General features: G+C 36.3%; 1 protein-coding gene across 1 annotated transcript in view; it reads right to left on the reverse strand.

Annotated features, from left to right (window-relative positions):
- Positions 1 to 12,806, reverse strand: part of LOC108975506 (GATA-binding factor C) — a gene marked incomplete in the record, with an annotated part of 123,053 nt that overhangs the window by 72,817 nt on the left and 37,430 nt on the right. Inside the window, 1 exon segment of the mRNA XM_018944023.1 lies at positions 71 to 351. Coding sequence (XP_018799568.1) covers positions 71 to 351 — 281 coding nt within the window.

The following is a 12,806-nucleotide window of genomic DNA, read 5'->3' on the forward strand; positions in this document are numbered from 1 at the left end:
AAATATCTTCCCTAAATAATAATCTCAATCTTCGACAATTATTCCTCGATTTTACTTTGATTGCGCTTACCTGATACTCCGATGGACCGGTTTGTACTGAATCGGGTGTGGAATCCTTTGGCGGTGTCGGTGGGAATGGAAATGAATGCTGGCCCGCCGTCGTCTGATGGCTTTGGCCAATTTGGCCGACCTTATGGTCCACTTGCGGATCTTGGGGGCATGCAAACGGACTGCCCCATGGGCTGGCGGGTGCGAATGATTTATGCTCGCTGGTAAGCCACGAACCGAGAGGCGGATGAAAGTGCGGCCGACACACTTGCGGTGATGTATGGGACGATGGCATACGGGATGCTGCAAAGACAACACAAAAACAAAAACAATGATTATACTTGGAATCAATATTACAAAAACAACACTTAAAATTCAACGACAATAATGAAGAATAACGAAATTTAATCAAGAAAAAAACTGCAGCTGCAATTATTTTGTATAACTGTAGCAATGTGTTTACATAAATTAAAGATAATCGCGCGCATTAAATCAATTATGAGAAAATTTATTTAAAAAGTAACGCCAAAAAATCGGCTTGATAATAAAATTACGCGCGAAATATTACAAAACAGTTGTGACCAAGCGGCGCAGGCGCAATGCAAGCGTTGAAGGCGGGTCGCCGAAGTGCGAGACCAGAAGCGATAAAATTTCTATAATAAATGACGTTTTAAAAATTTGTGGCAACAGAGCGACCACACATACAAACACACACACACGTATGTGTGCAATAAATAATTTATAGCCTTGGCTGTATGGCACCGTCCAATTGTTGTACGCTGCGCGCGGAGCAATGCAAAGCTGCCACAGCCCATATAGCGGCAGCGGCAAAGCCATCGATCGTGCGATCGGCCGATCGTTCGATTGATCGCACCACACAGCATAAATTCGCCTGAAGCTTCTGTGTGTTGTGTGCTGGTACGCTGCCACCGAACGTCTTGCAACACAATGCGGTGCGCTGTACACCACTTGCGTCCGCGTGCTGTTTTGCATACAAAGGCGCTGCGGCGCGGCGGCAAGTRTTGCGAAGACAAACACACTCTCTGTGTTAAGGTGAATTTTGTGTTTGTTGCAGCGCGCTGCTATGCGGCTTGTGCATTGTCATAAATTGTTTAATTTGTATCATAAACAATCGCGTTAAACTTTATCCCTAAGCCATGCGGAGATCGATCAAGCCGCCGTTGCCGCCGTTGCCGCCAATACACACATACACACTGCGCGCTACACTTGCAACAGTGCATTCTGTGGTAAGTGAGGCGTTTTTGTTGTGCGGCAGCAGTGTGCGCGTTAATGCGTCCACAACAACAAAGCTGCCACCGCGTGTTGTCAAGAACTGCCGCCAATTGCAGCTTCTGCTGTCCGGCCGAGCGGCCAAGCGGCCATGTGGCAGGCACTTCGTATGATTCATGCCGCATTTGCTCCCAATTCCACTTGGAATTTTTTTCTTGCACCTCAGCAAGGCTTTTTACGCGCGCGCACACGCTTTGTACCTGGTAGCGTGGCAAGCTAATGCTTTTTGAARTGTATAATTTAGCAGACACCAAGTGAGATTTATGTGGCATGCTGTTGGCGCTTTGCGTTGMATTATATATTTGGATTATGCTTATTTTTCGCTTTTTAATGTTATTTAATTTTTGTGTGCAAATTATTAATGCAAAGTATATGGCATGCGCAGCTGTGCCAGCAACTTGCAACAATATGGTTTTCCGCATCAGCTGTCCTGTTATGGCAATTTGCTTGCGTCCTGTCGTGCAACACACCACGAACTTTTGACTGGCAGGCGCAATGCAATGTTATTATCATTATTATCATTGATTCTAAGCCGCGAGCGGCAAATAATAACTTCAATTCATATGTGTGGAGCGCGCGTGTGTGTGAAGGCAAGGCTAGTAGCATAGTAAATGAAGTGGATTGCGCACAGTTAATCGCTGCTGTGTACTTTGAAAAAGTTTATTGCCGCATATGTACTTAGAATASCTAATCTTATAGATGTAGTGTATGTAGAAATCTTATAGAAATRTGTTGGATCCTTGTGTGAATGACGGTGAATGCTTACGAAATAAATAGCATATTTTTGGAATATCTTTAAATGCATGTTTTRAGTTTAAAACAAAAGTAGTTGATGAGATAATGAAACTAATTTAATAGAATAAATGATTCAAACAAATAGTAGTAGAAAAGCACATAAAAAATTATTAGACAGATATGTAGACATATATATACCCTATCCAAAAGGYAGTAGAAAATTTGGTAGAAGAACTTGTAGAAAATGTAGCCGAAAAGTTAGTACAACAACACTTAAAATTTGATACACTGAAAGATAGATAAAAGTAGAGATAACCTTAGCAAATAGTAAAAGTAGTAGAAAAGGTAGTAGAAAATTTTATTGAAAAGGTAGTATAAAAGGCACAAAAAAATTAATAAGCAGAAAGATATTTAAAAAGAGAGATGGCTTAGCCAAACAGTAGTAGAAAATGAAGTAGAAAAAGTAGTAGAAAAACACATAAACTAGAGAGATTAATTTAACCTATATATCTGTATTGTCAGAAAAAAATATTAAAGTGTACTAAAAATTTAGTAAATTTGTGGTAATAAAAAGTTAAAAAATAGTACTAAATAAAACTAAAAAAGTCAAATAGAAATATTAATTGTGATGTGACGAATGATAGAGCACTAATTTTGCAGCTAGTATAACTAAGTAATAGCAAACAAACAGTACTGAAATATGGTATAAAAAAATATCAATTTATTAAAATGTATTCCAAGTAAATGTATACCAAAATGTATTACTAATAATTTACTACTAAGCAGCCGAAGTAGTTGAGGCGTAGTAGGAAACAGAAAATTAGTACGAAAGTCGAGTACTAAACCTATAAGTACAAAAACTGAGAGTACTAAAAATTATATGTTATTAAAATTRGGAAATCAGCAAAAAATGTGTAACAAGATGGAATACTAAAATTATAGCAGTAAACTTGTGACTCCATGTGAAAATTATTATTATTCAAATCGAGTAAAATATTTACCACAGTAAAAATGAAAGTACTAAAAGTTATATTCTAGTAGAAGTAGAAAATGAGCAAAAAAATATGTGCTAAAATTATAGTACTTAACTTAACGAAGAAAAGAGTGCTTAAAAGCATTATTGATTGCTAAATCTAAATAATTCCAATAAAAATTACTAATCGGCGAAAAATTCCACAAAATTTATAATTTAAGAATTACTTAAATTCCTTTGGAAAGTTGCMAATGTGAGAGAAAATTTGCATTTTTATATCAAAAATAAAATTTTGGTATATATTAACGAAAATTTTGAAATAAATTTTGGAAACATTTTTTCCTTCTTTCTTGAAAATGTCTATTAACATAAGTACTGTGCATCTGTACGTATACACTTATATATCATATTACAACAACAATTATGCGCAGCTTTCTACGAATTTCAACTGCCTTGCTCCCACTTGTAATTTATATTAGCCTCCACACTGCAACACGCACAAACTACTGGCTTTGTGGCACAATCATTACAACAGGCCTTAACTTACAACACAACAGATCGTGATGGATTATGCGCTTGTGATTGATTATGTGCTTGCTGCTGGAGTGCTCGAAAATGGGAAACTATAAAAAAAAAACAAAAAAAAAAATTTAATAACATTTAATATTGGCCATAAAACAGCGGCAGCGCAATAATATCGGCACAACATCGACGCACTTCAACACAGATCGCGAAAAAGATGAGCCACTGTCAAGACGGCAGCCGGCAGTAGCGAAAGCAACTACAGCCAAGTGGACAGCAGCAGCATTATKCATCTAACTGAACGCATATATAGTTGCTGAAGCGACAGCGTGCGTGGTTACCACCGATGCGGCGACGGCGGCTGCTGTTGGTTGCTGTTAGTGCTGTTCTTGYTGTTGCTGCTGTTGTTTGTGGTGAGTGCCGTTGCGCGATCTTGTCGATCGTTGCGCTTGATAATTCCCATTTGATTATCCTAATAACAGTTCTTTAGCCAATATTATATGTACGTGTGCCTGATTATAGCTATTATGTGGCAGCAATTGTGGCATGGCCGTGCGGCCTCTGCAGCGATGATCGAAGAGCGCCTGGCCTCTAAGTGGCTTCAGGTGCTTTGCGCGTAAGAGGCATTTCTTTCGATTTTATATTCCTTTGCAGCGGCGTACATTTGCGCATTTTTTCTCTCGCATTTTGTTAGGGCCGCGCCGAGTGTGGGTTTGCGGGTAGCGCAGATGATCGCCAGTGAAAATGATTATTGAATTAAAATACACGTACGACTGCAAGCAGTGTGGATCTGCCACATCTTTTTTCATTTTTCTTGGGGTAGTTATTGCGCTTGTCAAAATATTAAGCCAGCAGACGGACAAATAAACAAACGGATTTATGGCAGTGATAGCTGCGCGCTCGCAATCGGTTGCCTGATCGATCGCTGGGCGCGAGCGCGAGCGCGAGATCACGTGATCACAACACGTTCAGCGATAGTCAGCGCGTCCGTGAAAGCACTAATTTTTCTTTTGTTTATATAATTTGTTTTATTATTATGTTTTGTTGTTTTGTGCCACAACTATTGATTTGCGCCCATTGATGACTTAACAATTGGCTTATTGTACGAAGTGATCTTGCGATCAGTGTATGAACTACAAAATAACAATACAAAATTGGAAWAAATATGCCCGAAATATGAGCACATAATTCGTAGCATTCAAAAGGTGCACTCGTGTTGGCACACTTGCCACAACACTTGCCACGTTTGCGCGTCAACTGTATACTCATCGCGGAAATCAGTGCAAAACACTTGATTTTAAGTAGGGAGAGCAAATTCAAAAAAAAAAAAAAACAAAAAACTTTATGTTCAAGAATTATTTCGACGTGCAAAGGGAGTCACCTGTACAAGCATGACACAAACGTGTGCGCCATTAATGCAATAATATGCTATACATATAATTTGCCTTGGTTGCAAGTTGAAAATTATGGGTTGTTGCGAGCAAGAAAATAAAAATTAAACAAAAAAATTAAAAAATAGCAAAAACAAAAGCAAAAAAAAAAAAAATTGAAATAATACATTTTGTGAATTGCTGCTGCGAAATGAGCAAAAATATACAACTTATTTGTATTTTTATTAATTTTTTTTTTCCACCACTGCCACTTTAATTGCATACACATCTCAACATGCACACACATATATACAAAACAAAAAAAAAAAATAAAAACAACGAAAAGACACCAACCGCCGCACAACGTGCGAATTGTTACGGCAATTTTTGCCGCGCATGCGCAATTGCCCATACGCACGCATACACACATATGCATATTCATCGCGTCACACAAAAGCACATTTATGTGTTTGTATTCTTTTCACAGCCGCAAATTAATAAGGTGTCAATTTATGATGTGTGCGATGCTGTGCCGATAAGCGCGTTGCTGAGAAATTAAGTCATAACTGTGCGCGCGGCGGTTGTGCGTGTAGCATGCTGCATAGTGTAGTGATTGCATATTACTTTTTGCTTGTCTGTAATTGTACACCAAAATATATACTTAGAGTGCGCATATAAATTGCTTTTTTCATATTTTATTAGTTTTCCCAGCGATTGGTGCGTGTGCGCACGGTGTACAATTTGTAATTTTCGCTGCAAATTAGCGGTTTGCGGCGCGTGAAAACCAGCTAAGCAAAAGCCAAACTGGGTGTTGAGTATTTAATCACTGGAAAATTTCTTTCACACTTTGAAAATGCAGACAAATATGCATTTAAACGAATCTGCTTGAATGTCATTGCAGTTTGAAGGAAAACCGGTTATTTGTTGCAATTCGCTGTGCTATCAATAATTCAAAATAAAGTAGGTTGTTATAGAAAAAAACTTTATTAAGTAAACAAACTTATGATAAGCTCCTAATGTGAGTCTTCAAATTGTCCTTTTAGATTTATGAGCCCTTAAAATTAAAACTAGCAGATATTGTAAAAGCTTTTAAGTTTCACAAAGAGCTTCACACATTTCGAATATATTAAAATGTATAAAAAATAGTTAGTAATTTTAAATTGAAAAGCGTTTAACATTTTATAGAAAGCTTTCATTGTTTGAAAAGCTTTTGAGCTTTCACGTATATTTTAATATTATACTTGTAATTTTTAATGCAACTTTTTTGCTAGTAGTTCAAATATTAAGGCGTTATTTGAAGCGCTTACCATGTTTAGGAAAGCTTCCAGTTTTATAGAAAGCTTTTGAGCTTTCACGTATATTTTAATATTATACTTGTAATTTTTAATGCAGCTTTTTTGTTAAATGTTCAGGAMTTCAGACATTATTTAATTGTGTTGGATTGAAAAGCATTTAACATTTTTAAAATTCCTTTTGTTTCAGAAAGTTTGTATAGTAAGCTTTTGAGTGTTATTCAACTACTGTAATATAATTATTGTTATTTTTAATGCAGATACTCTTTTAGGTATAGTAAAAATACCAGAGCAGGTACAAATTCTAAATTATAGTTGGTGTTAATCGAACTTTAAGAAGATTCAAAATAAAAACGTGACAAAATAAATAAAATATATTGCAAAAAAACATTAAATAAAACAGGAACCTTTGGAAATATACACATAAGCAATGTTTGGAAGAAAGATTATTTCCGGCTAAATGTTACTTAATATTCTTTTCTATTCAAGAATCATTCTCAAACTGAAAAGTAAAGCTTTAATACCTATAGTAGAACCTGTAATGTACTCCAGCATAGTAATAAATACTGTACTTGTGCAAAAGCTTTCACGGCAAGCTTTCATGAAAATGTGAGCTTTTATAAAAAAATTGTTTTTAGTGTTCTAAGAAGCTTATGACTACATGCGAGTATTTTTAACACATTTATAAATAAATGTTATAAATAAAATTATATTCAGTGAGCTTTCACTACTCTAAAACTCAAGTTTCCATGTCCAGTAGCAGTTTATTATATATTGAAAATATTTTAAGCAATACAAAAGCTGTATAAATATTGTGCCTGTGCAAGGCTTTCGCATTGAGCTTTCATAAAAAAGCTTTATCTTTCACAAAGTATTTGTTTTAACACGTTTTTAGTTATATTCGACTAAATAAGAGCATTGTAAGTATATTTATATATTTTAGTGAGCTTTCATGATTTKTGAAGTGAAGCTTATATATTTTAGAGAGCTTTCATCAATTTTTAACTGAAGCTTTCATGTCAAGCTCGTGGTTTCCATACTTATCGACTTAAATATTTTTTAGAAACTTCACATAGCACAAAAGTAGCGCAAATACTTATGAATATACAGAAAGCTTTCACTAATGTTAAGCTTCAGTTTTCAATGCTAATTTTGCGTATAAGTACGACATTCAAGCGTGTCTCAAATATAATTATGTGAATTTTAAATTCGAAATATTTGCAGTCTTCAGTTAATGCGTTATCTCATACGCCGCATTCTTTGCGAATAACACTCTCGACACTCATAGTTATAATAAAAATATATTAAATTAAAACAATTACGCATAATCACACTCATYATACGCTCCATATAACTCACATTCGTGTCTTTTGTCTGCAATTAATCTCAACCTTTCCGACCCACTTTCATCGTCACTCAGCACAAATATTCATTTAACGCTTAAATACACGATATTATTTATCCAACTAATTCGCAAGTAATTTGAATTGTATAAATCATGTTCAACGCTAGTAACACCCGCAACACACAMTCACACACACGCGAGCGCGCGGTCGTACGTGTGGCTAACAAATCAAAGTAAATTAATGCAAATACTTAGATATGTATGTATGTGTAACGTGTGAGTGAGGCGGATAGAATTATCATAAATGCGATTGACATGCGCAGATAGCGGGACATGCGATTGCATTTGAGCGGCATTAAAGGTGCGATTATTATTAATGTGTGGCAAGCAGCCAAACTTGAATATAAACACACACTATTGCAGGCAGAAGCTTATAGAGAACAAAGGAGCTAAAAAAGTGGCTGGCAACTGCTGTAGTGGCAGGAATTTAACGCATGTAAATGATAAGCAATTAAATATTTATGCAAAAATGTGTGGCAATAAATTCAAATCACCGGCGATAAACAACAATTTCGCACATTCAATTGAAATAGTTCTTTTATTATTAAATATAATTTATGTGATTATGAATGCCAGGCCGCTGCTTAGTATGCGCAGGCGTGCCGCGCGCATAACTCAATATTGCTGTGCAACACGCTGTGGCGCGCATATGAAGACGCTTGCAACAAGCGCGTCGCTGATACATATAAATGTGAGTGTGTGTTTGTGTYGATGYTTTAGTGCCGCCGTTAACAATAAAAATGGGCAATATTTATATTATTTGCAACAAGACAGTGGCACGCAAAGCGCGCCGCCTACAAACATACAAAAGAATAGTGCCGCGAAGAAGTGCAGCCAAACAAACTGCAACAAGGTGTGCGGCAGCGGCAACGAATAAAAAATCTACCAATGAATAATAGCAATAATTAAAACAAACAAGTCGGCAGTAAGACTGCACGCACAAACACACATGTGTGTTAGTATGTGTGCGTGCGCGCTGAAAGTCAAGGTGTCCGCGCGCTGACCTGGCGAACAAGTGCGCGCGGTTTTGTGGCAGTTACGCGATACTTTTGCGGCACGCCGTTGCATGCCACCAACAAGAAACCGTTATACTTTATAGCTACCACACTTTAGTGGTGCTGCCACAACCTACACCTACATGGCGGAATACGCGCTAAACGTTTGGGGTGCATAACCTGCGACTAACTTAGTCATAAAAAGAAAAAAAACAAAAAAAAAAAAACAACAAAACATACATATATGAGTCTCCTGCAGCCTGCAGCGTGCGGTTGCAGCATTGAAGCGTTTTTAATTTGGAGCAGGTGTAATATTTGCCTCGCTTGCTGGGGATTAGCGGTTGTCGGCCAGCAAGCAGACATGCAAGACCCATGTGTAGTGAGAGTCGTCGCTTACAGCTGCAGTTGTGGCATGAATGGAGCAAYGCGCACTTGTCTGCGTATGCTATGTGGCACGCGCCGAAAAATAAGCATTTCTTTAATATTTCTTTTATTTGTACGATGTCTTTGCTGGAAGTACAGTTATGCGCAAAAAAATTGTTTGGTAGTCAAAATTTATAAAACAATACAACAAYTATTTAACTTTTTAAATACATTTTTTTATTATTATTATTTTTTTTTTTTGACTCTAGTGAAAGTACAGTTGTGTTCAGAAAATTTTTGTTAGTAAAAATTTATTTTTTGAAATACATTTCTTTTATTGTCTATGTATGCATTAATTTTGACTCAATTGAAAGTACAGTTATGTGCAAAACATTTTTGTTAGTAAAAATGTATAAAATTATTAATTAACTTTTTAAATACATATTTTTATTATTTAAAGCTTTTGACTGTACCATAAGTACAGTTATGTGCAAAAAAAAATTTTTGGTAGCAAGAATTTAAAACATTCTTCAATAATAATATTTTTTAGGATTTTTTTACTTTTATTTTTTATTTATTTATATTTTCTGTGATGTGCATTTACTAAAAATACAGTTATGTGCAAAGAAATTTTTTCTAATAAAACTTTTTAAATTTTTTAAATAATTTTTTATCATCATTTTAATGAAATTGCAGCATTTGGAGCAAATATTTTTCACTATAWCGGTAAATATTACTAAACAAATTTTTTAATTATTTAAAACTTTATACTTCATATCCTTTATTGTCTTTAGAAATATATGTGGCATGCATTAAACTTTATTTCGCTATATGAAATTTTACCATTATTATTATTTTTTTTTTTTTTCAAAAAATAACTTTTCAACAATCTGTATGCCATTTTATCGCACATTACTGTATAAATATGTAAAAAAAATTATTTTTGAAGTATATTAGGGCATCAACGCCCCGGGAAGCAAAACCTCCTAAACCATTAAGTATATTATGCAAGTGTCTAGAAGAGCGAAWAGCGGTAGTCGGCTGCAGCGACGATCACCTACAACTCATTCGCCGCAGCCGAGCAGGTGAAACTACTTTTTTGCTGCGACTTTTTCTTACGCTTTGTTATTCTGCGTAGCGATTAGTGCCAGCAAGGAGCTATACAGCGGCAGGTTATAAATTTCGAAAACAAGAACGACGAACATTTTTATAAATATGTACATCACTGTGCTTGTATGAGGGGATTAGTGTGTGTATGCGCATATAAAAATATTTCATTACAATTCGTTACGATTCGATTTGTGTGAGGGTCAAGTGCGAGCATTTGTCTTGCGTTTAAGGCAATATTTGACAGAAAAATGAGTTAGCCGGCTAAGCAGATGTATAGCGCTGAGGCAAAGTATCCTTGAAAGGTGGTTGGCAGACAAGGTGATGTAAAGTGCATTTTAGGTCAACACTTTTTCTTGTACTCATTCACCTTTACTCAGCCGCGCTGTTGCTTTATGATTGATTACAGTTGGCTGACAGCGGATGCAGCTGAACTTTGACCCAATGCGCTAAGAAGAAGTAAGGGAAGGCTGACGAAAATATAAATATACATAATACAAACATGTATATATAATATATACATATCTATAACTATGAAGGGCTTGATTTGTGCATCTCGTCGCAATACAATTAGTTGTTATCCTTGCAGCAATCGCCTCACAGCGCTGCCGCTCTAATCAACTGGGCTTGTCACCAGCAAATCCCGCCCGATAAGCATCGCACATTTGCGGCGACAATGACACGCTCATCTCATTCGTTTTTTTTTCTTCTCACAACTCATCAACACATTTCGTTGATTGTCGAGTGGTTTTATATTCCTTTCTCGCCATTCGTTACATTTCGCTACAATGACACTTTAATCCTTTGCTTAGCGCATTTGATTTGGGCGCRCTGATAACGGTAGCTGGCTGSCTGACTGMCTGACTGGCGAGCGATTGAGCGCAGAGACTGCTGCCATTATAAACTCGTATTATTTGGAACAAAAGCGCTCGGTATAAAAGAGTAGCGCAACAAAAATAACACTAAAGTGAAATAAAATGCGATAATGGAAACCGAAGTGTGAATYTAATTTGCGAAAAAGCATCCCTTGCTGTTGTTTTTTAGTTTTGTCTCTCTTTTGCTATCGCTATCTCGCTCCACTTTGACGTTGTCAGGCTGGTGCTGCAAACCTCTGCTGCTGCWTCAGTCCTGTCTGCTATTACACAGCACTTTTGCGCCTTATCGCCTTATACACTTATTATTGTTGTTGCTGTTTTTCTCGCATATATACAAAATGCAATCCTTTTAGTGATTTTTCATTTTTTCCGTGCATCTTTCTCCTGCACTGTGCGGCAGCAACACTTTCCTGCAGTGCGAACGCCCTTTCTCGCACTAACGCCGCACTGCCACAGCTGAGCTGCCACAATTTCATTTACGCCTTATCGCTATTCGCTCGCTTTCGGTTACAATTTTGTTTCGGGCAACTGATTTTGTGCACCGCCAGGATTTCGTTTTCAGCGCTGCTGTTGTCTTTCCTTAAGTTTTTTTAAATATGTGTGTATATATGTATTTGCGCATGTGTGTGTATCCTCATGCGGCATAGTCTAATCTATCTTTATTTCCATTTGTGCGCTCTATCACATTCAAATGAGATCTCATCAAATAGATTAAAAWGGCTTTTGTGCGCCACTCTGCCGCACGTCGCTTTGCAAGCGCGCGCTGATATATATATGTGTGTGTTTATATATGTTGTTGGGTTTTTTGTGTGCCATAGTGTCCGAAAAGGTTCCACTTCACACTTCACCCGATTATACAGCTTGTATTTCGGTGCTCATCACAGCCTCTACAAATCCATTTCATTTACTAACTGCTTCATTTCTTTTGCGCTCCCATTTGCGGATTCCATTTGAAAAACTRTCAGCGTTTTTTCGCCATTTTCAAGCATGAAGATTACTTTGTAAAATTTGTGSCGCTCGCTTTGTCAGTTGGCGCGCYCGTAAAGCATCTMTTTTCATCTCGCCAGCCTTTCGCTTTGCAGCGCTCCCGCTTTCGCTCTCTCTCGACCATTTACTGTCTTACTTTATCTACGCGTTGATTATGTGTCGACTTCATTTCACTAATTGAAATGCATTTGCTTGATTTGTGCACCGCCTTTGATGACGCGCTCGCAGACTCTTTGTGCGCTGMGCGTTCGGTCCGATTATCTGGAAGCAGTTGGAAGTGTTTGTTGACACCTTTTAACCAAATTAAATGCTGCATTGACATATGCTTTCTCTATGGTGAGTTGATCGCTTTGCGATAATCAAATAGTGCGAAGTGTAATGGAGCTTTTCATACTATGTACTTCAGTTAATGAGAGTAATGTTTTATTTAATTAATTTAATTTCGTTTTTATATTTCGTGCGGATTYCGTATTTTGCTTGTCAAAAATATATTTAAATGCTGTGTTTCTTTTACATTTTTTAAAGTTTTTAAAAAACATTTTTAAAATTATAAGACAGCTTCGTAATTATTGAAGTTCTAATATTCATACAATTGAGGATTTTTTAGTTAATTAATCATTTTTACATAAGCAAATATAAAAAAAAAATTCTTTAAAATTTTGTTAAAAAATTAAATTTATATCAAAATTTTTTTTAAATATTTTTAAATAAAAAACATGATAATTTAATAAAATTTTATAATTTTTTTTTAATATTGACGAGAATGTGATACCTGTCTCTTATACACATCTAGATGTGTATAAGAGACAGGTGTTTGTGTCGATGCTTTAGTGCCGCCGTTAAC

The sequence above is a fragment of the Bactrocera latifrons genome, unplaced genomic scaffold (genome assembly GCF_001853355.1).
Source record: "Bactrocera latifrons isolate USDA-ARS-PBARC rearing strain unplaced genomic scaffold, ASM185335v1 scaffold_66, whole genome shotgun sequence".
NCBI classification, from domain to species: domain Eukaryota; kingdom Metazoa; phylum Arthropoda; class Insecta; order Diptera; family Tephritidae; genus Bactrocera; species Bactrocera latifrons.